This window comes from Setaria viridis, chromosome 7 (assembly GCF_005286985.2).
Source record: "Setaria viridis chromosome 7, Setaria_viridis_v4.0, whole genome shotgun sequence".
Lineage (NCBI taxonomy): Eukaryota > Viridiplantae > Streptophyta > Magnoliopsida > Poales > Poaceae > Setaria > Setaria viridis.
Window position 1 is genome coordinate 14,290,805 of NC_048269.2, and position 24,653 is coordinate 14,315,457.

The 24,653-nt window shown below is 53.4% G+C and overlaps 2 protein-coding genes across 2 annotated transcripts; both read left to right on the top strand.

Annotated features, from left to right (window-relative positions):
* Positions 1–7,167: 7,167 nt before the first annotated feature.
* Positions 7,168–9,156, top strand: LOC117862905 (probable aldo-keto reductase 2). The gene is made up of 4 exons (XM_034746456.2): positions 7,168–7,698; positions 8,147–8,319; positions 8,407–8,509; positions 8,593–9,156. The coding sequence occupies exons 1-4, from the start codon at positions 7,270–7,272 to the stop codon at positions 8,926–8,928; spliced, it is 1,041 nt and encodes a 346-aa protein (XP_034602347.1). The 5' UTR covers positions 7,168–7,269; the 3' UTR covers positions 8,929–9,156.
* Positions 9,157–21,530: 12,374 nt separating this feature from the next.
* On the top strand, positions 21,531–23,517 carry LOC117862904 (probable aldo-keto reductase 2). The gene is made up of 4 exons (XM_034746455.2): positions 21,531–22,061; positions 22,510–22,682; positions 22,770–22,872; positions 22,956–23,517. The coding sequence occupies exons 1-4, from the start codon at positions 21,633–21,635 to the stop codon at positions 23,289–23,291; spliced, it is 1,041 nt and encodes a 346-aa protein (XP_034602346.1). The 5' UTR covers positions 21,531–21,632; the 3' UTR covers positions 23,292–23,517.
* The last annotated feature ends 1,136 nt before the right edge of the window (positions 23,518–24,653 follow it).

Genomic DNA, 24,653 nt, shown 5'->3' on the forward strand with positions numbered 1-24,653 from the left:
AGGACGAGACCGAGGAGGAGGAGGAGGAGTACGTCCAGGCCCCCGCGCCGGGCGCGCTTGTCATCCAGGACCAGCCCCCTCAACCGGCCGTGGGAGGCAGGTCGAGCGGACCGCCCGCCTAGGGCTCGGCCCCGAGGGGCTCGGTGGCTGCGCCCTAGGGGTTGGCACGGGGCGCACCTCGGGGATCGAGGGAGGTGACCCCCGACCCTCTGCCTGCGTCATGTGAGTAGAGGAGTAGCGGCAAGTGGCTGCTGTCGGATGTCCCGGGGTCGGCGTCGAGCTCGGAGGCGAAGCGCGCTCGTTGCCCCCGCGCCGTGGTGAGGTAAGTGGAAAGTTCTTGTGTACCTTATTCTTTTCCTAGCATCGAGCAGCTTTTGATGAAGTTGTCGTCGTCTCGCAGTGCTGCTCCTCGAGACTTCGTCCTGTCGCTGGCGCCGAAGAAGGTGCTCCGGGTGCCGACCACCTCCACGGGGCCAACCGTGACCCCGCCGGGGGCGAGCCGTGGTGTCGTTGGAGAGGCCGCAGTGCCTCCTGCAGTGGCGACCTCCGTGGCGGCGACTGGAGAATGGGTGCCGCAGGCAGGCACGCAGCAGGTGCCGACCTCTGTTCCACCTTCTACCCTCGCCGCTGACCCCGTGGGACAAGATGCTGCACCTGGGGTTCCTCCGCGCGGTGAGGTGATAAACCTTGACGATGAGGCGGAGGAGGAGCAGGTGGGGGGGGCGTCAGCGTCCGAGGCCCCGACCGTGGAGGCGGCGATGACGGCAGTGGAGACTGCGACGGTGGCAGGGACGGTAGCGCCTGCTCCGGCGACGATGACGGAGGCGGCGGCAGCAGCGGAGACGGTGGCGTTTACCCCGGCGGCAATGACGGGGACGGCGGCAGCAGCGGAGACAGTGGTGCCTGCCTCGGCGGCGATGAGGGGGGTGGCGGCGGTGTCGGGGACGGTGGCATCAGTCCCGACGGCGATGACGGGGACGGCGGCGGCGGCAGATACGATGGTGCCTGCCCCGGTGGTGATGATGGGGATGGCGGCGTCGGGGGCGGTGGCGCCTGCCCCGGTGGTGACAACGGGGACGGCAGCATCAGGGTGGGCCGGAGGACCCTCCCGTACCCTCGTTCCGCTTGGTCGCAACCCCAACGCATGGGGAGGGCCGACCTTGCGCTAGATGTCCCTCAAGGACCTGTGGAGGCCCCGCTTCGTGCTGGATGATGTCAGGGAGCGGAAAAGATGGCAGGCGGTGTAGGGCAGACTTGGAAACGTCCGAGCCACCCTGTCCTCCACAACGGGGGAGTTGGATGGCGTTGTTGTGCCCGACGGTCAGGTATGGTGTTCTCTTTGGTGATTATTTTTCTTATTTCTCCATCCCTATTTTCTCCCGACAGTTCCTGAGTGTGACTCGTGCTGTAGGCCCTCCAGGAATGCAGCCGGGGGAAGTCTGAGTTCCTCCAGCGCGAGCGGGGGGTTTTGGAGTGCGTCGCCGTGGAGACGCGGTGGATCGGGGAGCTGACCGGGCAGCTCACCGCCACTCAGCAGAACATCGCCGACCTACGAGCGCGAGAGCAGGAGGCGCGGGAAGGCGCGCGGAGGGCGGAGGACAAGTTCTGGGCCATCGTTGAGAAGGCCCACCTTGATGCTGAGGAGTTTCAGGCCGTCACCGAGAAGGCCCACCATGATGCCGAGGAGCTTGCACGGTTGAAGATGGAGCATGAGGCCCTTCAGAAAACCGTTGAGCGCATCCGGCACGAGCGACATGCGGCTTGGTAGGAGCGCGACCTCGAGGCCGGCCGGAAGGTTGAGGCCGAGAAGATGGCAGCCGACCTTGGGGTGGAGGTCAGTCGCCTCCATATGCAGATGCAGGGGCTGCAGACCGCCGTATCCCAAGGGCTCGACCGGGAACGTCTGCTAAAAGCTCAATCTGAGGGTAAGGTTTTTGTTGTTCCTTTGTTTTGCGGCGTTGCGGTGGTTTCTGACTTGGCGGACTTTTCTGGACAGGCCTTGAAGACAACCTCACCCGGCTAAGGGACGTCATTGATGCGGAGCGCATCGAGCATGCCAACCTACGGGACGCCGTCCGCATCGTCTGCGAAGGCCTTAGCATGGTCCAGGAGGAGGGGACGAGCTCGCTGGCGGCTCGTGTCCTCGGGACGTACCGGCAGGCCTGTGAGATTGCTCGGGGCGCGCTCCACGTTGGTGTGAGGCGGGCCTTCGGCGTCTTCGGCTGTCACTACTCCGGCATCAACTTTGCCGCGTTGAGTGGGGGGTATGCCTCCGGCTATTTCAAGGTCGAGCTGGACGAGATCAACATGTCGGTGCTCAATCCGGTGGAGTCTTTGGCGAAGCTCCTGGAGGATGAGGCCATCCCGCCGGAGGACCCGGGGATGAGTTAGCTGTATCGGGACCAAATGCCCAAAAATATGTAAATATGTTAAGTAACTTTGACCTTGCTTTTGCGATGGCACAGAGGTCTTTGTGTAATTTTTCGAAAAAAGTTTTCAATCCTCTTTCTATTTTTTTGGTTTGGAAAGATTAGAGCGCGAGTCGGACGCGTCAGGAAGCGCCGATGAGCAAAGGCACCGTAGCCGCTGGGGCGTAGGTTTCTTGCGGTCCGATCGGTCTTGCCCGAGCATCGTTTGCGTGCTCTTTTCTTTTCACGCCCAAACGTTTAGGAAGACGGTCGGTTTGGAAAAGTGGTATTTTGAGAAGACGCCAAGTGACTTGGACCAGAGCCCTTGGTAGCCCCCGAGGGATATGCGACCCCGGGGCAGAGCCAGGGTCGGATATTCTTAAGCTTGGGACGAAACTCTAGCGTAGGTAACTCAAAACCGCCCCTTTTTCACAAACTAAAAGATAACAGAAGTATGTATGTACAAACTTGAAAACAAAAGCCAAGGGTAGAAACGTCTTAGCTGCTCGATGTTCCAAGCTTGGTGAAGACCTGCCCGTTGGGGGTCGCTAGCTTGTTGAGCCAGTCGAAGATTCGTGGTTTGAGACCCTAAAGTATCATGCCGTTGGCCCGCTCGACCTGTCTGTTCGTGCGGGGATGCGCTACGGCCGACCAGTCCACTCGGATGTGGTGATCATCGCAGAACTTGAGGAATTTCTTCCCGGTGAACTGCGTGCCGTTGTCCGTGATGATGGAGTTGGGGACTCCGAAATGATGGATGATGTTGGTGAAGAACTGCACCGCCTACTCGGACTTGATCTGCGCGACCGGTCGAGCCTCGATCGACTTCGAGAACTTGTCGACAGCAACGAGCAGGTGGGTGAAGCCCCCGAGCGCTTTCTTGAACGTACCGACGAGGTCCAGACCCCAGACCGCGAAGGGCCACGTGATGGGGACGGTCTGGAGTGCCTGGACGTGCAGATGGGTTTGCTGCGTGAAGAACTGGCACCCTTCGCAGGTGCGCACCACGTGGGTGGCGTCGGCCAGTAGAAGCCCTGTCGGAAGGCGTTTCCGACGAGGGTTCTCGGTGCGGCGTGGTGGCCGCAGGCTCCAGCGTGGATGTCCTGTATCAACGCTTTTCCTTGCTCGATTGGAATGCAGCATTGCAGGATATCGGTGTGGCTCCGCTTGCAGAGCTCCCGGTCGATGATGATGAAGGATTTGGCAGGGTGGGCAACCCTTCGCGCCTCTGTCTTGCCCGCCGGGAGCGACTCGCGGATGAGATAATCAAGGTATCGGGCTCCCTAGTCAGGTGGGGGGTCGGGCCCCTCTGCTGGGTTCGTGTCGATTTCCGTGACCTCGGGGTCAGAGGGATCGGCCTCCGAATCCAGGATAGGTGGCGCGTTGCTGACCTCTCCCGGGTCGGCTCCCGAGTCGGGGACAGGTGGCGCGTCGCCAGCCTCTCCCGGCTCCTTGTAGCGGATGGAGGGCTTGTGCTGGTCGTTGATGAAGACACCGTCGGGGACCAGCTTTCGGCCGGACGCCGCCTTTGCCAGCTCGTCAGCCACCTTGCTGAAGCGTCTTGCGACATGGTTGAGTTCTAGACCGTCGAATTGTCCTCAAGCTTGCGGACTTCATTGCAGTACGCCGCCATCTTGGGGTCGTGGCAGCTCCACTCCTTCATGACTTGCTCGACGACTAGCTGAGAGTCACCCCGGATATCCAGCCGCCGGATGCCCAGCTCGATGGCGATGCGAAGCCCATTGAGAAGAGACTCGTATTCAGCGACATTGTTAGATGCAGGAAAATGGAGGCGGATCATGTACCTCATGCGCACGTCGAGGGGAGAGACGAAGACCAGACCCGCTCCGGCGCGAGCTTTCATCAGCGACCCGTCGAAGTACATCGTCCAGTACTCCTGCTTCTCTGGCGCTGATGGCGTCTAGATCTCTATCCACTCTGCGACAAAGTCAACAAGTACCTGGGACTTGATGGCTGTCCGGGAGGCGTAGGTGATGCCTTGGTCCATAAGGTCGAGCGCCCACTTCGCGATCCGTCCTGTGGCGTCCTGATTCCGGATCACTTCGCCGAGGGGGAATGATGAAACGATCGTCACCGAGTGGGAGGTGAAGTAGTGGCGCAACTTCCTCTTCGTGATGAGGACTGTGTAGATGAGCTTTTGGATTTGAGGGTAGCGGGCCTTGGATTCGGACAAGACCTCGCTGACGAAGTACACCGGACGCTGCACCTTGAGGGCGAGTCCCTCCTCCTCTCGCTCCACCACTAGAGCTACGCTAACCACTTGGGTGGTTGCCGCGATGTAGAGCAGGACCGGCTCCCCATTGGTCGGCGGGACCAGGATCGGGGCCTTCGTCAGGATGTGCTTGAGCCGGTCAAGCGCCTCCTAGGCCTCGACGGTCCACACAAAGCGGTCGGTCTTCTTCAGGAGTCGGTAGAGAGGAAGTCCTCGTTCGCCGACGCGTGAGATGAAGCGGCTCAGGGCCGCAAGGCATCCCGCGACACGCTGCACTCCCTTCAGGTTTTGGATCAGCCCCATACCGTTGATAGCCGTTATCTTCTCCGGATTGGCTTTGATGCCACGCACGGAGACGATGAAGCCAAGCAGCATGCCCCTTGGGACCCCGAAAACGCACTTTTCAGGGTTGAGTTTGCTGCGCTTGTCTCTCAGTCTTTCGAAGGCTAGTTCAAGGTCGGGGATGAGTTGGTCACCCTTCTTGGACTTGACGACGATGTCGTCTATGTAGGCCTCAACGGTTCGCGCGATGAGGTCCCCAAAACACTTGAGCATACATCGCTGGAACGTAGCCCCTGCATTTTTGAGGCCGAACGGCATCGTAACGTAGCAGTAGGGCCCGAAAGGGGTGATGAAAGAGGTCACGAGCTGGTAGGACTCTTTCATCGCGATTTGGTGGTAGCCGGAATACGCGTCAAGGAAGCTAAGGGTTTCGCACCCTGCGGTGGAATCGACTATCTGATCTATGTGCGGCAAAGGAAACGGATCCTTTGGGCATGCTTTGTTGAGACCCATATAGTCAACACACATTCTCCATTTCCCATTCTTTTTTTTACAAGAACAGGATTGGCTAACCACTCGGGGTGGTGCACTTCCTTGATGAACCCGGCCGCCAAAAGCTTCTGGAGCTCCTCACCGATGGCCTTGTGCCTCTCCTCGTTGAAGCGGCGCAAGCCTTGCCTCACCGGTTTGGAGCCGGCCTTGATGTTCAAGGAGTGCTCAGCGACTTCCCTCAAGATGACTCGCATGTCCGAGGATTTCCACGGAAAAACGTTGCTGTTTGCGCGGAGGAAGTCGACGAGCGCGCTTTCCTATTTAGGAGATAGGGTAGCGCCTATCCGCACCGTCCTGCCGTCGGTGCTGCTGGGGTCGAGGGGGACCTCCTTGACGCCTTCCGTGGCTTCAAAGGAGGTGGTGGACTGCTTGGAGTCAGGCGGATCCTCGGCGCTCTCCGCGAGCCGGACCGCGGGGTCTAGGAAGGCGAGCAATACCTCTGTACCGTTGTTGCTCTTTGTTTTTACTCGCAAAATAATTCATATGGTATATTAGGTTTTGCTCTACACGAGGATATACTTTGTGTGCCAATGACATGCAACATGTAACAAGTAGGTTGCTTAGTTTGTTATTGGACTCCAACTAATGCGTACTGACCGCAGCTACATGTTGGATCAGGCCATCATCTCCAATGCCAACGCGGACTCCTTCAAGTTAAAAGGCTATATCGTTGGATTCTTCAGAAACTACTCAAGGAATGGGATTGATGTCGAAAGATTTTATAGTATGTAAGAATTACTAGTCACAGGTCTAAAAAAATTATCAAGGCCATTAACAACAAATTCCATTTTGCTGGCGGCTATCTGCAACCGGATAACCTATACAAAACAAGCAAAATGCACCGGCCCATGGTGATAAACTTAATAAACTATGCACTATATATACTAGACCCTAAAAGAGACACAGTTTTTTTAGCACTAACCACTACCTGGTATACCAAAAAAAAGAAGATAGATAGTCCAATAGATGGTATTAGGTGACTCAATAAGCTACATCAATTAGTGATAATGATGCCAAGGGCGGCTATTTGCCGACACCGCTATATGTTGGATCATCCGCTATATGTTGGATCATCGTACATCGGCAATCATTGCAGTGGTGGTACAAATAAATTGATTATAGAGTAGCTTTAGGTTCATCTCATACGAGGAATGAAAGCTTCTTCATTTCGCGTTTGTTCTTTATGATGATTGGCGTACTAAATCTTCCAGGTTATTGGAGGCAGTCTTGGAGAATGGAGGCAGTCCGGAGTCCTTTGCCGGAGGTGGGGAAGAAGGGGTAGAGAAGCAAACTCACGGTGGCAAACAGCTGGCAAGAAAATTTGAGTGTTGGAACACTCGGAGATTTTGTTTATAACTCCCCTTTACGAACAAATTTTCAAAGGACAAAAATGGCCTAGGTTCTGAACTCCATCTAAGCCCACTTAAAATTCTTTTTGTAAAAGCATATGAAAGATGCATATTCCCGGGAGAATCATCAAAGGATAGTGGCTTCATCCTCAGGGTTTTCTTTTCTTCATCCATGATTCATAGATTATATTTTTTGTCCTAGGAACTTGTATACCAACTGCTTTCACCTCAACCAGGAGGTCCTGTACTCATTAGTCATCACCACTGACCTAGCCGCCGGATGACCTATTCCCTGACGCATCATTGGCCTGTCAACTGCAATATAAATTGAGGCACCAATAAGCCCACTTCACTCAACACTCAAACTAGTGCTCAGCAGCTCAATTAGCACTTAGCAGAGAGCACATCTTGCTACCAAGATTATTGGAGCAACCGACTGCCAGCCATGGCTGCTGCTCCGGTGACGCTGCCGCGCATGAAGCTGGGGTCGCAGGGGATGGAGGTCTCGGCGCTGGGCCTGGGCTGCATGGGCATGTCCGCCTACTACGGCCCGCCCAAGCCGGAGCCGGACATGATCGCGCTCATCCACCACGCCGTCGCCGCCGGCGTCACCCTCCTCGACACCTCCGACGTCTACGGGCCGCACACCAACGAGCTCCTCCTGGGCAAGGCGCTGCAGGGAGGGGTGAGGGAGAAGGTGCAGCTCGCCACCAAGTTCGGCATACGCCTGGACGCCGACGGCTCACGGGAGATCCGCGGCGACCCGGCGTACGTGCGCGCGTCGTGCGAGGGCAGCCTGAAGCGTCTCGGCGTCGACTGCATCGACCTCTACTACCAGCACCGCATTGACACCAGGGTTCCCATCGAAATCACGGTGAGCCCACTTGCTTTCTCAGGTCAAATTTTCAAGGTCTAGGGATGATTTTGGTACCTATTATTTCCTTTTGAAGAAAATAGATGATTCTCGCTTAATTACTTTATATATATTATCCTTGAGCTTTTAATTTATTTTGCTTTGGTCTCATCTTCTTCTGAAACCCTGGGAATTTTTGTCTATTATTGGTTTCATCAAATCTACTAAACAATGCAATCACTCAAGACCTGTAAGTCTACATTTGCTGAAGAAAAATAATGGAACTTGAATAAAATGATTCAAAGTTTCAGAACCACAAACAGAGGTGGTTAGGGCCAAAATGGGCTCCCCTGCTTCTGCGTGCACTTTGCAGAACTAGATTATTTAATTTGCAGTTGTATCTAATAAACAAACTTCACCACAAACAAACTATGATAAATAAGCTCGTATATATTATTGATATCTACAGGTAGGTGAACTCAAGAAACTAGTTGAAGAGGGTAAGATAAAGTACATTGGCCTGTCCGAAGCATCGGCATCGACAATCAGGAGGGCGCACGCAGTTCATCCCATCACTGCTGTCCAGATAGAGTGGTCTCTCTGGTCAAGAGATGTTGAAGCAGAGATAATCCCAACTTGCAGGTCTTTCCATAACCTAGCATTGATTGAGTCACTGAAAGTATCTATAATATGGTCTTAAGAACCATCAGCTTGTTCTGATAATTCCAGGGAGCTCGGCATTGGAATAGTGGCATACAGTCCACTAGGCAGAGGGTTCTTGTCAAGCGGGCCTAACCTTGTCAGCACACTTTCTGATCAAGATTTCCGCAAGGTTTATGTCCTTAACTGCCTTCTGACAACACATTATTTCAGCACCACATAACTTTTCCAATGAACCATCCTATGGAATTTCAGGATTTGCCTAGGTTTCAGCCAGAAAATCTCAAGAAGAATGCCTTGATATTTGAGAAAGTCAATGCAATGGCAGTAAGGAAGGGCTGCACCCCATCTCAGCTGGCGTTGGCTTGGGTTCACCACCAGGGAACTGATGTCTGCCCCATACCTGGAACAACAAAGATTGAGAATTTCAACAATAATGTAGCGGCATTGTCCGTGAAGCTCATGCCTGAAGACATGGCTGAGCTTGAATCCTATGCCTCTGAAGAAGTTCAGGGCGATCGGTACCATGACTTTCTCAACACTTGGAACGATTCTGAGACCCCTCCCTTGTCCTCCTGGAAGGCTGAGTAACAAGTACTTTCGTGCACGGCCTGATACACGAGGCTATGTTATGCTACCTGATGTTGTTTTCACCAAGTCCCTTCGGTGTTGGCAAAGCAATGGCAGCATTTGTGAGTTGCGCATATGAGGGGGTGATACTCTTGTATGTTAGTGTGGTTGTGTTGTCGCATTGAGAAATAATGCAGTGTATGAGTAAATTGTTAAATGAAAATGCAACTATGTTTCTGGCCTTTAAAATAGCCACATCGCTATGCACTCATGTGCTTCCTTCAAAATCCGAAACATGTTTGACTCTTGTTACAATTTCCCTATGCTAACAGTGAAGAAGAGGTACTTCTTCCAAATCAGCTAATGCCAAGAGTCCCTCGTTTCGTGTTCCTTGCTTCCTTCATCTTGTACTCAGACACACACACACACACTCTTCCCCTCTCCTATTTTCCCTAAAAAATGTTAATAAATCAAGGAAATCAGGTGTAAAAACAATTTTTAGAAAAAACTAAAGAAAGATTTTATCAGGGCAAACTTAAGTCCTGCATACTTTTAGAGGTACAATTGGTAACATTTTGATATTAAACTAAAGTGATCCATGTTTGAAGATTTTACACACAAAAGCACATATAATGACTGAGTAGTTTCGAACTTTGAGCAAATGCAATTTAAGGAATTTAGGATTATAAATCTTGCGGTTGGAAGTACAAGGTAATTCAACACAATGTAATTAGGCTTGGTTGAGCTGGGAAGTGTGTGTGATATCACATATTAAATAATGCACGCAACAAAGTGAATAGAAGGCAGAGGGGATGATGGAGACACCTGAATTTGCAGGTTATGATAGGACTTTGTCACTAAATATGGTGATGTGGCCTCAAGACATTTCAGCCTTATTAATTAGCAATATATTCCCTGCATTCTTAAATATATAATGATGTTTAGGACAAGCTAGTTAGTTAAAAAAAATAAGATAGTGACCTGTATGGATCTAAACCTGGTACGTATAGATTAGTGCGATATCATAGGGTAGCTTATCATATCATGGCTGCCATTTACAACTAACCCCACTTTGCTGGCGGCTATCTGCAACCAGACTATATAAAAATCAGTGGAGCTAATACGACGTCCCACAATGTTTCATGGATTCTCAAGGCAACATGTTAATAACAAATAAACTTTATGCTATTGGAAGCTAAGTGAAAGACTCTACTTTTCGACCCGACAAGGTAAGCAGCACTATAACTTCATGTATAGATTTTTTTTAAATAATAACTTTATATATGAATGGCAGAGGCAAATCATTGAAACTAAAACTCTAACAACTGCTGGGTGCAAACAGGAAAAGAAAAGAGACCATTGAACAGCAAATTTGTTAGGTGATGGATCAAGGATAATGATTATTAAGTGCGGCCAATTAGTAACCCACAGTGTTGGATTATCTTATAGATGTTTGCAACCATTGAATAATCAGCGACACTATAAAATCTTCCATCTTTGGTCATGGAAATATATAACTGTTAACCTTTGGTCCTGGGTTACCTAATTCAAAAATTTTCAAGGTATTGCTAATTCTGTATAAGCTTATAGACAGACCTTCAAATATTTACCTTGCCATGTCGCTGTGGTTATCAATAGGACAAAAGATGAATACTAATACAAATCAACTAAACATTTTCAAGATATTCTAAATTTATGTTTTTCTTTTTTTACTTATCCTTCCCACTTTTTATATTGTTTCAGTTAGAAAATGAATGCTATCTGCCACAAGGAAATACACCAAAATATTCAACGCATTTGATACACATTATGATTATTGACTAAAGGCCAAATATTCACTGCACATTCTAACAATTTTAGTAGATTAGCTTTACTATTAACTAGGTGTGCGTCTACATGTTGTTGTCAATATTGTCGTTGTCAGGAATTACGAGTAAGACTTCGGCAAGTAAATTTGTTTCTATGCGCGTAAGGCCCGGATGGTTGCACGAGAGGACACGGGGTTTATACTGGTTCGGGCAGGAATAGTTCTACGTCCAGTGCGGGGAGCTGGTCGTGTTACTCGTGCAGAGTTTGTAGTAGGGGTTACAAACAGGCGAGAGAGGGAAGCTGGTCCCAAGTCTCTATGGGTGTGCACTGATGCTCCAGAGGAGAGAGTGTGAGTTGGGGGTGTTCGGTTGCTCGAGAGTCCTCCTTTGCTCGGTTCCCCTGGTCTTCCTTTTATAGCGCAAGGAAGAGACGGGGGTTACAGTTGAGCCAGGAGTCAGGGGAAGTAAAAGAGATAAGTGAGTAAAGTAAAGCAAGGCACAGGGGGAAGGACCGAGCCCCCGGGGTCGCTGCCTTCCCTTCCGGTCTCTATCTCCCGTCAGCGTGACCGCCGGAGGGGGGCGGCTGTCGTTGGGTCCTGTCGACGACCCTCTGGTCGACCGTCGTCGCCAATCGTGCGAGATGTGTGTGGCGTCCGACCGCTGTAGCCATGCATGATGATGATGATGTCCGGCCGCCACAGCTGTGCACGTCGTGGGGGACGGCCGACCTCTGTAGCCCTGCATGTTGACCGAGAGGCGCGGCCAACACGTCTCTGCCACTAGACCGAGCGTGAAACCGGGCAGCGCGGGTAATGGGTGTCCTACGACGAACAGGGGAAGCAGCGAATTAGGATGGTGCCGTTGTAGCCTGTGCGGTCGTGACTACAGTGTACCACCCAAACACTGTGGTGGGTCATGTCGAGGAGCGCGGGCGCCTTTCTGCACGTCAGAGCCGCATCGCCTTTATGGCGAGATCGGTGGGGGCCCATGAGATCCGCGCCCTCGTCCGTTGGTCCTCGCCGACCCTCGGGCGAGGCGAGGCTCTGTCCTGTGGGTCCGGATCCGCCCGACCCCTTGCGCCTGGGGTCGGGCGAGGTGGAGCCGTGCGTCGAGGGGTCGGGCGAGTCCGACCCCTTCCGCCCGGGGTCGGGCGAGGCGGAGACCTGCCACGAGGAATCGGGCACGTCCGATCCCTCTCGCCCGGGGGTCGGGCGAGGCGGAACTCTTTCGGCTGAGATGAGGAGCGGCCTCAGGGGGTCGGGCACGTCCGACCTCTTGCCTCGGGGTTTGGGCTAGGTTGGCGGAGGTTACTATTGTCGGAGGTGGGCCCGAGCCCTTATGACCGTCGTTTAAGGAGCCTAAGGAGGTCGTTAATATTTCCCCCCAACAGTAGCCCCCGAGCCTTTGGTGGAGCAAAGATGCTCCTCCAGAGGCTTCATCCGTTGTTCGTCGAGGATCCTTGTTTGTCCTGCAACCTACATTCGATCAGGGAGAAAAAAGTTTCACTCATTCGGCTTAGCCGGGGAATTTGGGTAGGCAGGGTGTCCCGAGGACGGCTCGGCGCGGGAAGATTCCCTATCGTCCCGATGACCACCCCTGCTCCAAGATCCCAAGTTGTGACCACACATGTGGTCGTTGGTTGTGACGTTAGCCCCCGACCCCCGAGCCCTCGCGCGTTGCAGGAGACCGATCGAGGGGCTAGGTCGTCTTTTGATTGTTACCCCTCAAGCGTCCATTTGCTGGGACGGAGGGGGTGAGCCGTGCCACGTTATCCTCGTTGGACGAACCGTGGTGCTCGTTGAGCTGCGAATGGGTTGGTTCGAGTGGAGTCCCAATCCCCGTTCGGGGGGGTTCGGCTTGGGCCAAGCTGGTGGCGTACTCCAGATTCCGGATGGCCAGTTCATATAGTTCCTGGGTCCGTTCGATTGGATCCGGGGGCTCATTTCCTTTCGTCGGGGAAAAACCATGAACTTAGATGCCAGTCTGAACTCGAACGTGAGGTCGGGACGCCCTTGGCTTTCGCTCGCCTGGGTGGTGGCCGCTAGCAGACCCGTCCCTGCTCACCCCTTGCTTGGGGGCGTCCTGGGGCGACTGTCGAACCCGTGGCAGGCCAGCCTTCGAACCCCTGGACCGTAATGTGCCATGGGAGCATTTTTAGCTCCGTATCCCTTTTTTACCTGTTGGTAGGCCCCGGGCCGTACGTGGAGGAAGTCACGCGCGTGTGCTCTCTGGGAGGTGAAGCGACGGAGAGTACCAGGCCCGTGAAATGAGGGAGGGGGAGACATTCCCTGCAGCAAATCGTGCGTGTAGTTTCCCAAAAAAGGTAGGGGTGATGGGCGTACCTGGTGTCGCATTGACTGTGATGGATTGCCGCTTTCGCTTCTCGCGTGCCCCCCTATAAGACGAGGGAGTCCGCCTCGCCAGTTCCACCCCCCGCCATCAAGCCTTCCATCCCTTCAGCGATGGAGTCCTGGATGCGCTCGAACTTCAGCACCTCGTGCGCCAACGGCCTCATGAAGAAGGGCCTCCTTTGCGAGAGGACCGCCAAGGACGAGTGGCGGTTCCCCGGGAGGGAAGATGCGCCGCAGTCGGACAGCAGCTACGTCATCTCGTTCGCGCATTTCCACGAGAGAGGGTTCGCGGCTCCGTCGAGCCTCTTCTTTTGTGGGTTGCTGCACTTCTACGGGCTTGAGCTGCAGCATCTCAACCCCAACGGGATCCAGCACATCGCGGCATTCGTCGTGCTGTGCGAGGGGTACCTGGGAATCGAGCCCAACTTCTCGTTTTGGAAGTACTTCTTCATGGTCAGCCTGTATCAGAAGACCGAGAAGAAGGGGACCCAGGTGCGGGTGGTTCCGGTGGTGATGGGGTGCGCTGGCATCCACCTCGGCCAGAACCGCGCCAAGGAGTACATGGCGATGAAGACCGCGGCGTCCCATAAGGGGTAGCATCAGCAATGGTTCTACGTGAAGAACTACCTTGAGTCCCCCTTGCCGGAGTTTACCGGCCGTGTCATCGTAGCGATGCCGGACCACTGGTCGTACGGTTCGGTCGAGAAGGAGAAGAAGCAGATCGCCGATCTTCTTTAGGCCATCGACCGTCTAAAGGAGAGGGGCCTGACTGGGGCTAGAGTTTTCGGGGCGTACCATGCTCGGAGGGTGGCGCCGCTGATGCTCCGGGCCCGCTCGCTCGATGACATGGTTCCCGGTGCACTGACCGAGGGCACCGTCCTTGCGACGGGTGTGCTAGCCAACGCCGAGATCGAGCAGCGCGTCCAGGAGGCGCTGGATGATAGGGACATCATCTACCCGGTGCCTGGTCACCCTCCGATGCACCCGGATGAGGACTTCGTCCCACTGGTGAGGATTTCATACTGTCGTTCTTCTTTCCTGCATTTCCTGATCTGTCGTCCTGACGCAGAGTCTTTGCATCTACAGGGCAATTTGACCCAGGTCGTGGCCTCGCGCCCGTCGGTGCCAGAGGACGTTGAGCGGCAGCGGCAGAACTGCCTCCTTGCCGAAAAGCAGAAGAGGAGGAAGGACAAAGAGATGGTGAGGAAGAGGAAGAGGGACGTGAAGGAGTTCCAAAGGCGGCGGAGGGGCACGGTCGTGTCGGACAACGAGGACGACGACAATGATTAGAACAACGAGGACGAGACCGAGGAGGAGGAGGAGGAGTACGTCCAGGCCCCCGCGCCGGGCGCGCTTGTCATCCAGGACCAGCCCCCTCAACCGGCCGTGGGAGGCAGGTCGAGCGGACCGCCCGCCTAGGGCTCGGCCCCGAGGGGCTCGGTGGCTGCGCCCTAGGGGTTGGCACGGGGCGCACCTCGGGGATCGAGGGAGGTGACCCCCGACCCTCTGCCTGCGTCATGTGAGTAGAGGAGTAGCGGCAAGTGGCTGCTGTCGGATGTCCCGGGGTCGGCGTCGAGCTCGGAGGCGAAGCGCGCTCGTTGCCCCCGCGCCGTGGTGAGGTAAGTGGAAAGTTCTTGTGTACCTTATTCTTTTCCTAGCATCGAGCAGCTTTTGATGAAGTTGTCGTCGTCTCGCAGTGCTGCTCCTCGAGACTTCGTCCTGTCGCTGGCGCCGAAGAAGGTGCTCCGGGTGCCGACCACCTCCACGGGGCCAACCGTGACCCCGCCGGGGGCGAGCCGTGGTGTCGTTGGAGAGGCCGCAGTGCCTCCTGCAGTGGCGACCTCCGTGGCGGCGACTGGAGAATGGGTGCCGCAGGCAGGCACGCAGCAGGTGCCGACCTCTGTTCCACCTTCTACCCTCGCCGCTGACCCCGTGGGACAAGATGCTGCACCTGGGGTTCCTCCGCGCGGTGAGGTGATAAACCTTGACGATGAGGCGGAGGAGGAGCAGGTGGGGGGGGCGTCAGCGTCCGAGGCCCCGACCGTGGAGGCGGCGATGACGGCAGTGGAGACTGCGACGGTGGCAGGGACGGTAGCGCCTGCTCCGGCGACGATGACGGAGGCGGCGGCAGCAGCGGAGACGGTGGCGTTTACCCCGGCGGCAATGACGGGGACGGCGGCAGCAGCGGAGACAGTGGTGCCTGCCTCGGCGGCGATGAGGGGGGTGGCGGCGGTGTCGGGGACGGTGGCATCAGTCCCGACGGCGATGACGGGGACGGCGGCGGCGGCAGATACGATGGTGCCTGCCCCGGTGGTGATGATGGGGATGGCGGCGTCGGGGGCGGTGGCGCCTGCCCCGGTGGTGACAACGGGGACGGCAGCATCAGGGTGGGCCGGAGGACCCTCCCGTACCCTCGTTCCGCTTGGTCGCAACCCCAACGCATGGGGAGGGCCGACCTTGCGCTAGATGTCCCTCAAGGACCTGTGGAGGCCCCGCTTCGTGCTGGATGATGTCAGGGAGCGGAAAAGATGGCAGGCGGTGTAGGGCAGACTTGGAAACGTCCGAGCCACCCTGTCCTCCACAACGGGGGAGTTGGATGGCGTTGTTGTGCCCGACGGTCAGGTATGGTGTTCTCTTTGGTGATTATTTTTCTTATTTCTCCATCCCTATTTTCTCCCGACAGTTCCTGAGTGTGACTCGTGCTGTAGGCCCTCCAGGAATGCAGCCGGGGGAAGTCTGAGTTCCTCCAGCGCGAGCGGGGGGTTTTGGAGTGCGTCGCCGTGGAGACGCGGTGGATCGGGGAGCTGACCGGGCAGCTCACCGCCACTCAGCAGAACATCGCCGACCTACGAGCGCGAGAGCAGGAGGCGCGGGAAGGCGCGCGGAGGGCGGAGGACAAGTTCTGGGCCATCGTTGAGAAGGCCCACCTTGATGCTGAGGAGTTTCAGGCCGTCACCGAGAAGGCCCACCATGATGCCGAGGAGCTTGCACGGTTGAAGATGGAGCATGAGGCCCTTCAGAAAACCGTTGAGCGCATCCGGCACGAGCGACATGCGGCTTGGTAGGAGCGCGACCTCGAGGCCGGCCGGAAGGTTGAGGCCGAGAAGATGGCAGCCGACCTTGGGGTGGAGGTCAGTCGCCTCCATATGCAGATGCAGGGGCTGCAGACCGCCGTATCCCAAGGGCTCGACCGGGAACGTCTGCTAAAAGCTCAATCTGAGGGTAAGGTTTTTGTTGTTCCTTTGTTTTGCGGCGTTGCGGTGGTTTCTGACTTGGCGGACTTTTCTGGACAGGCCTTGAAGACAACCTCACCCGGCTAAGGGACGTCATTGATGCGGAGCGCATCGAGCATGCCAACCTACGGGACGCCGTCCGCATCGTCTGCGAAGGCCTTAGCATGGTCCAGGAGGAGGGGACGAGCTCGCTGGCGGCTCGTGTCCTCGGGACGTACCGGCAGGCCTGTGAGATTGCTCGGGGCGCGCTCCACGTTGGTGTGAGGCGGGCCTTCGGCGTCTTCGGCTGTCACTACTCCGGCATCAACTTTGCCGCGTTGAGTGGGGGGTATGCCTCCGGCTATTTCAAGGTCGAGCTGGACGAGATCAACATGTCGGTGCTCAATCCGGTGGAGTCTTTGGCGAAGCTCCTGGAGGATGAGGCCATCCCGCCGGAGGACCCGGGGATGAGTTAGCTGTATCGGGACCAAATGCCCAAAAATATGTAAATATGTTAAGTAACTTTGACCTTGCTTTTGCGATGGCACAGAGGTCTTTGTGTAATTTTTCGAAAAAAGTTTTCAATCCTCTTTCTATTTTTTTGGTTTGGAAAGATTAGAGCGCGAGTCGGACGCGTCAGGAAGCGCCGATGAGCAAAGGCACCGTAGCCGCTGGGGCGTAGGTTTCTTGCGGTCCGATCGGTCTTGCCCGAGCATCGTTTGCGTGCTCTTTTCTTTTCACGCCCAAACGTTTAGGAAGACGGTCGGTTTGGAAAAGTGGTATTTTGAGAAGACGCCAAGTGACTTGGACCAGAGCCCTTGGTAGCCCCCGAGGGATATGCGACCCCGGGGCAGAGCCAGGGTCGGATATTCTTAAGCTTGGGACGAAACTCTAGCGTAGGTAACTCAAAACCGCCCCTTTTTCACAAACTAAAAGATAACAGAAGTATGTATGTACAAACTTGAAAACAAAAGCCAAGGGTAGAAACGTCTTAGCTGCTCGATGTTCCAAGCTTGGTGAAGACCTGCCCGTTGGGGGTCGCTAGCTTGTTGAGCCAGTCGAAGATTCGTGGTTTGAGACCCTAAAGTATCATGCCGTTGGCCCGCTCGACCTGTCTGTTCGTGCGGGGATGCGCTACGGCCGACCAGTCCACTCGGATGTGGTGATCATCGCAGAACTTGAGGAATTTCTTCCCGGTGAACTGCGTGCCGTTGTCCGTGATGATGGAGTTGGGGACTCCGAAATGATGGATGATGTTGGTGAAGAACTGCACCGCCTACTCGGACTTGATCTGCGCGACCGGTCGAGCCTCGATCGACTTCGAGAACTTGTCGACAGCAACGAGCAGGTGGGTGAAGCCCCCGAGCGCTTTCTTGAACGTACCGACGAGGTCCAGACCCCAGACCGCGAAGGGCCACGTGATGGGGACGGTCTGGAGTGCCTGGACGTGCAGATGGGTTTGCTGCGTGAAGAACTGGCACCCTTCGCAGGTGCGCACCACGTGGGTGGCGTCGGCCAGTAGAAGCCCTGTCGGAAGGCGTTTCCGACGAGGGTTCTCGGTGCGGCGTGGTGGCCGCAGGCTCCAGCGTGGATGTCCTGTATCAACGCTTTTCCTTGCTCGATTGGAATGCAGCATTGCAGGATATCGGTGTGGCTCCGCTTGCAGAGCTCCCGGTCGATGATGATGAAGGATTTGGCAGGGTGGGCAACCCTTCGCGCCTCTGTCTTGCCCGCCGGGAGCGACTCGCGGATGAGATAATCAAGGTATCGGGCTCCCTAGTCAGGTGGGGGGTCGGGCCCCTCTGCTGGGTTCGTGTCGATTTCCGTGACCTCGGGGTCAGAGGGATCGGCCTCCGAATCCAGGATAGGTGGCGCGTTGCTGACCTCTCCCGGGTCGGCTCCCGAGTCGGGGACAGGTGGCGCGTCGCCAGCCTCTCCCGGCTCCTTGTAGCGGATGGAGGGCTTGTGCTGGTCGTTGATGAAGACACCGTCGGGGACCAGCTTTCGGCCGGACGCCGCCTTTGCCAGCTCGTCAGCCACCTTGCTGAAGCGTCTTGCGACATGGTTGAGTTCTAGACCGTCGAATTGTCCTCAAGCTTGCGGACTTCATTGCAGTACGCCGCCATCTTGGGGTCGTGGCAGCTCCACTCCTTCATGACTTGCTCGACGACTAGCTGAGAGTCACCCCGGATATCCAGCCGCCGGATGCCCAGCTCGATGGCGATGCGAAGCCCATTGAGAAGAGACTCGTATTCAGCGACATTGTTAGATGCAGGAAAATGGAGGCGGATCATGTACCTCATGCGCACGTCGAGGGGAGAGACGAAGACCAGACCCGCTCCGGCGCGAGCTTTCATCAGCGACCCGTCGAAGTACATCGTCCAGTACTCCTGCTTCTCTGGCGCTGATGGCGTCTAGATCTCTATCCACTCTGCGACAAAGTCAACAAGTACCTGGGACTTGATGGCTGTCCGGGAGGCGTAGGTGATGCCTTGGTCCATAAGGTCGAGCGCCCACTTCGCGATCCGTCCTGTGGCGTCCTGATTCCGGATCACTTCGCCGAGGGGGAATGATGAAACGATCGTCACCGAGTGGGAGGTGAAGTAGTGGCGCAACTTCCTCTTCGTGATGAGGACTGTGTAGATGAGCTTTTGGATTTGAGGGTAGCGGGCCTTGGATTCGGACAAGACCTCGCTGACGAAGTACACCGGACGCTGCACCTTGAGGGCGAGTCCCTCCTCCTCTCGCTCCACCACTAGAGCTACGCTAACCACTTGGGTGGTTGCCGCGATGTAGAGCAGGACCGGCTCCCCATTGGTCGGCGGGACCAGGATCGGGGCCTTCGTCAGGATGTGCTTGAGCCGGTCAAGCGCCTCCTAGGCCTCGACGGTCCACACAAAGCGGTCGGTCTTCTTCAGGAGTCGGTAGAGAGGAAGTCCTCGTTCGCCGACGCGTGAGATGAAGCGGCTCAGGGCCGCAAGGCATCCCGCGACACGCTGCACTCCCTTCAGGTTTTGGATCAGCCCCATACCGTTGATAGCCGTTATCTTCTCCGGATTGGCTTTGATGCCACGCACGGAGACGATGAAGCCAAGCAGCATGCCCCTTGGGACCCCGAAAACGCACTTTTCAGGGTTGAGTTTGCTGCGCTTGTCTCTCAGTCTTTCGAAGGCTAGTTCAAGGTCGGGGATGAGTTGGTCACCCTTCTTGGACTTGACGACGATGTCGTCTATGTAGGCCTCAACGGTTCGCGCGATGAGGTCCCCAAAACACTTGAGCATACATCGCTGGAACGTAGCCCCTGCATTTTTGAGGCCGAACGGCATCGTAACGTAGCAGTAGGGCCCGAAAGGGGTGATGAAAGAGGTCACGAGCTGGTAGGACTCTTTCATCGCGATTTGGTGGTAGCCGGAATACGCGTCAAGGAAGCTAAGGGTTTCGCACCCTGCGGTGGAATCGACTATCTGATCTATGTGCGGCAAAGGAAACGGATCCTTTGGGCATGCTTTGTTGAGACCCATATAGTCAACACACATTCTCCATTTCCCATTCTTTTTTTTACAAGAACAGGATTGGCTAACCACTCGGGGTGGTGCACTTCCTTGATGAACCCGGCCGCCAAAAGCTTCTGGAGCTCCTCACCGATGGCCTTGTGCCTCTCCTCGTTGAAGCGGCGCAAGCCTTGCCTCACCGGTTTGGAGCCGGCCTTGATGTTCAAGGAGTGCTCAGCGACTTCCCTCAAGATGACTCGCATGTCCGAGGATTTCCACGGAAAAACGTTGCTGTTTGCGCGGAGGAAGTCGACGAGCGCGCTTTCCTATTTAGGAGATAGGGTAGCGCCTATCCGCACCGTCCTGCCGTCGGTGCTGCTGGGGTCGAGGGGGACCTCCTTGACGCCTTCCGTGGCTTCAAAGGAGGTGGTGGACTGCTTGGAGTCAGGCGGATCCTCGGCGCTCTCCGCGAGCCGGACCGCGGGGTCTAGGAAGGCGAGCAATACCTCTGTACCGTTGTTGCTCTTTGTTTTTACTCGCAAAATAATTCATATGGTATATTAGGTTTTGCTCTACACGAGGATATACTTTGTGTGCCAATGACATGCAACATGTAACAAGTAGGTTGCTTAGTTTGTTATTGGACTCCAACTAATGCGTACTGACCGCAGCTACATGTTGGATCAGGCCATCATCTCCAATGCCAACGCGGACTCCTTCAAGTTAAAAGGCTATATCGTTGGATTCTTCAGAAACTACTCAAGGAATGGGATTGATGTCGAAAGATTTTATAGTATGTAAGAATTACTAGTCACAGGTCTAAAAAAATTATCAAGGCCATTAACAACAAATTCCATTTTGCTGGCGGCTATCTGCAACCGGATAACCTATACAAAACAAGCAAAATGCACCGGCCCATGGTGATAAACTTAATAAACTATGCACTATATATACTAGACCCTAAAAGAGACACAGTTTTTTTAGCACTAACCACTACCTGGTATACCAAAAAAAAGAAGATAGATAGTCCAATAGATGGTATTAGGTGACTCAATAAGCTACATCAATTAGTGATAATGATGCCAAGGGCGGCTATTTGCCGACACCGCTATATGTTGGATCATCCGCTATATGTTGGATCATCGTACATCGGCAATCATTGCAGTGGTGGTACAAATAAATTGATTATAGAGTAGCTTTAGGTTCATCTCATACGAGGAATGAAAGCTTCTTCATTTCGCGTTTGTTCTTTATGATGATTGGCGTACTAAATCTTCCAGGTTATTGGAGGCAGTCTTGGAGAATGGAGGCAGTCCGGAGTCCTTTGCCGGAGGTGGGGAAGAAGGGGTAGAGAAGCAAACTCACGGTGGCAAACAGCTGGCAAGAAAATTTGAGTGTTGGAACACTCGGAGATTTTGTTTATAACTCCCCTTTACGAACAAATTTTCAAAGGACAAAAATGGCCTAGGTTCTGAACTCCATCTAAGCCCACTTAAAATTCTTTTTGTAAAAGCATATGAAAGATGCATATTCCCGGGAGAATCATCAAAGGATAGTGGCTTCATCCTCAGGGTTTTCTTTTCTTCATCCATGATTCATAGATTATATTTTTTGTCCTAGGAACTTGTATACCAACTGCTTTCACCTCAACCAGGAGGTCCTGTACTCATTAGTCATCACCACTGACCTAGCCGCCGGATGACCTATTCCCTGACGCATCATTGGCCTGTCAACTGCAATATAAATTGAGGCACCAATAAGCCCACTTCACTCAACACTCAAACTAGTGCTCAGCAGCTCAATTAGCACTTAGCAGAGAGCACATCTTGCTACCAAGATTATTGGAGCAACCGACTGCCAGCCATGGCTGCTGCTCCGGTGACGCTGCCGCGCATGAAGCTGGGGTCGCAGGGGATGGAGGTCTCGGCGCTGGGCCTGGGCTGCATGGGCATGTCCGCCTACTACGGCCCGCCCAAGCCGGAGCCGGACATGATCGCGCTCATCCACCACGCCGTCGCCGCCGGCGTCACCCTCCTCGACACCTCCGACGTCTACGGGCCGCACACCAACGAGCTCCTCCTGGGCAAGGCGCTGCAGGGAGGGGTGAGGGAGAAGGTGCAGCTCGCCACCAAGTTCGGCATACGCCTGGACGCCGACGGCTCACGGGAGATCCGCGGCGACCCGGCGTACGTGCGCGCGTCGTGCGAGGGCAGCCTGAAGCGTCTCGGCGTCGACTGCATCGACCTCTACTACCAGCACCGCATTGACACCAGGGTTCCCATCGAAATCACGGTGAGCCCACTTGCTTTCTCAGGTCAAATTTTCAAGGTCTAGGGATGATTTTGGTACCTATTATTTCCTTTTGAAGAAAATAGATGATTCTCGCTTAATTACTTTATATATATTATCCTTGAGCTTTTAATTTATTTTGCTTTGGTCTCATCTTCTTCTGAAACCCTGGGAATTTTTGTCTATTATTGGTTTCATCAAATCTACTAAACAATGCAATCACTCAAGACCTGTAAGTCTACATTTGCTGAAGAAAAATAATGGAACTTGAATAAAATGATTCAAAGTTTCAGAACCACAAACAGAGGTGGTTAGGGCCAAAATGGGCTCCCCTGCTTCTGCGTGCACTTTGCAGAACTAGATTATTTAATTTGCAGTTGTATCTAATAAACAAACTTCACCACAAACAAACTATGATAAATAAGCTCGTATATATTATTGATATCTACAGGTAGGTGAACTCAAGAAACTAGTTGAAGAGGGTAAGATAAAGTACATTGGCCTGTCCGAAGCATCGGCATCGACAATCAGGAGGGCGCACGCAGTTCATCCCATCACTGCTGTCCAGATAGAGTGGTCTCTCTGGTCAAGAGATGTTGAAGCAGAGATAATCCCAACTTGCAGGTCTTTCCATAACCTAGCATTGATTGAGTCACTGAAAGTATCTATAATATGGTCTTAAGAACCATCAGCTTGTTCTGATAATTCCAGGGAGCTCGGCATTGGAATAGTGGCATACAGTCCACTAGGCAGAGGGTTCTTGTCAAGCGGGCCTAACCTTGTCAGCACACTTTCTGATCAAGATTTCCGCAAGGTTTATGTCCTTAACTGCCTTCTGACAACACATTATTTCAGCACCACATAACTTTTCCAATGAACCATCCTATGGAATTTCAGGATTTGCCTAGGTTTCAGCCAGAAAATCTCAAGAAGAATGCCTTGATATTTGAGAAAGTCAATGCAATGGCAGTAAGGAAGGGCTGCACCCCATCTCAGCTGGCGTTGGCTTGGGTTCACCACCAGGGAACTGATGTCTGCCCCATACCTGGAACAACAAAGATTGAGAATTTCAACAATAATGTAGCGGCATTGTCCGTGAAGCTCATGCCTGAAGACATGGCTGAGCTTGAATCCTATGCCTCTGAAGAAGTTCAGGGCGATCGGTACCATGACTTCCTCAACACTTGGAACGATTCTGAGACCCCTCCCTTGTCCTCCTGGAAGGCTGAGTAACAAGTACTTTCGTGCACGGCCTGATACACGAGGCTATGTTATGCTACCTGATGTTGTTTTCACCAAGTCCCTTCGGTGTAGGCAAAGCAATGGCAGCATTTGTGAGTTGAATACTCTTGTATGTTAGTGTGGTTGTGTTGTCGCATCAAGAAGTGAGAAATAATGCAGTGTATGAATAAATTGTTAAATGAAAATGCAACTATGTTTCTGGCCTTTAAAATAGCCACATCTCTATGCACTCTTGTGCTTCCTTCAAAATCCGAAACATATTTGACTCTTGTTACAATTTCCCTATGCTAAGAGTGAAGAAGAGGTACTTCTTCCAAATCAGCTAATGCCAAGAGTCCCTTGTTTCGTGTTCCTTCTTTCCTTCATCTTGTACTCTCACACACACACACACACACACACACACACACACACACACACACACACACACACACACACACACTCACTCACTCACTCTTCCCCTCCCCTGTTTTCCCTAAAAAATGTTAATAAATCAAGGAAATCAGGTGTGAAACAACTTTTAGAAAAAACTAAAGAAAGATTTTATCAGGGCAAACTTAAGTCCTGCATACTTTTAGATTTACAATTGGTAACATTTTGACATAAGCTAAAGTGATCCATGTTTGAAGATTTTACACACAAAAGCACATATAATGACTGAGTAGTTTCGAACTTTGAGCAAATGGAATTTAAGGAATTTAGGATTATAAACCTTGCGGTGGGATGTACAAGGTAATTCAACACAATGTAATTAGGAATGGTTGAGCTGGGGAGTGTGTGTGATATCACATATTAAATAATGCACGCAACAAAGTGAATAGAAGGCAGAGGGGATGATGGAGACACCTGAATTCGCAGGTTATGATAGGACTTTGTCACTAATTATGGTGATGTGACCTCAAGACATTTGAGCCTTATTAATTAGCAATATACTTCTTCTATTCTTAAATATATGATGTTTAGGACAAGCTAGTTAGTTAAAAAAAATAAGATAGTGACCTGCATGGATCTAAACCTGATACGTATAGTTTAGTGCGATATCATAGGGTAGCTTATCATATCATGGCTGCCATTTACAACTAACCCCACTTTGCTGGCGGCTATCTGCAACCAGACTATATAAAAATCAGTGGAGCTAATACGACGTCCCACAATGTTTCATGGATTCTCAAGGCAACAAGTTAAACAGATTGCCTGTGCAATCTTGGATAAATCTGACCAGTGCTGTGTTAATCTAGGTACCTAGATTAATTCATTTCTTCTATAAGTGCACTTAAGGTCCCACATATCAGCAAAGCCTTCATCATGGTGTGTCAATCCGTCCCCAAAGATTTATCAGAAGTATGAAGTACAAAG

Bases quoted from the DNA above. Each gene is read 5' to 3' on its own strand.
- LOC117862905 (XM_034746456.2), top strand. From the start codon at position 7,270: ATGGCTGCTGCTCCGGTGACGCTGCCGCGCATGAAGCTGGGGTCGCAG. The intron at 7,699-8,146 runs GTGAGCCCACTT...TGATATCTACAG, and splicing joins GGGTTCCCATCGAAATCACG to GTAGGTGAACTCAAGAAACT. The intron at 8,510-8,592 runs GTTTATGTCCTT...ATGGAATTTCAG, and splicing joins CTGATCAAGATTTCCGCAAG to GATTTGCCTAGGTTTCAGCC.
- LOC117862904 (XM_034746455.2), top strand. From the start codon at position 21,633: ATGGCTGCTGCTCCGGTGACGCTGCCGCGCATGAAGCTGGGGTCGCAG. The intron at 22,683-22,769 runs GTCTTTCCATAA...TGATAATTCCAG, and splicing joins GAGATAATCCCAACTTGCAG to GGAGCTCGGCATTGGAATAG. The intron at 22,873-22,955 runs GTTTATGTCCTT...ATGGAATTTCAG, and splicing joins CTGATCAAGATTTCCGCAAG to GATTTGCCTAGGTTTCAGCC.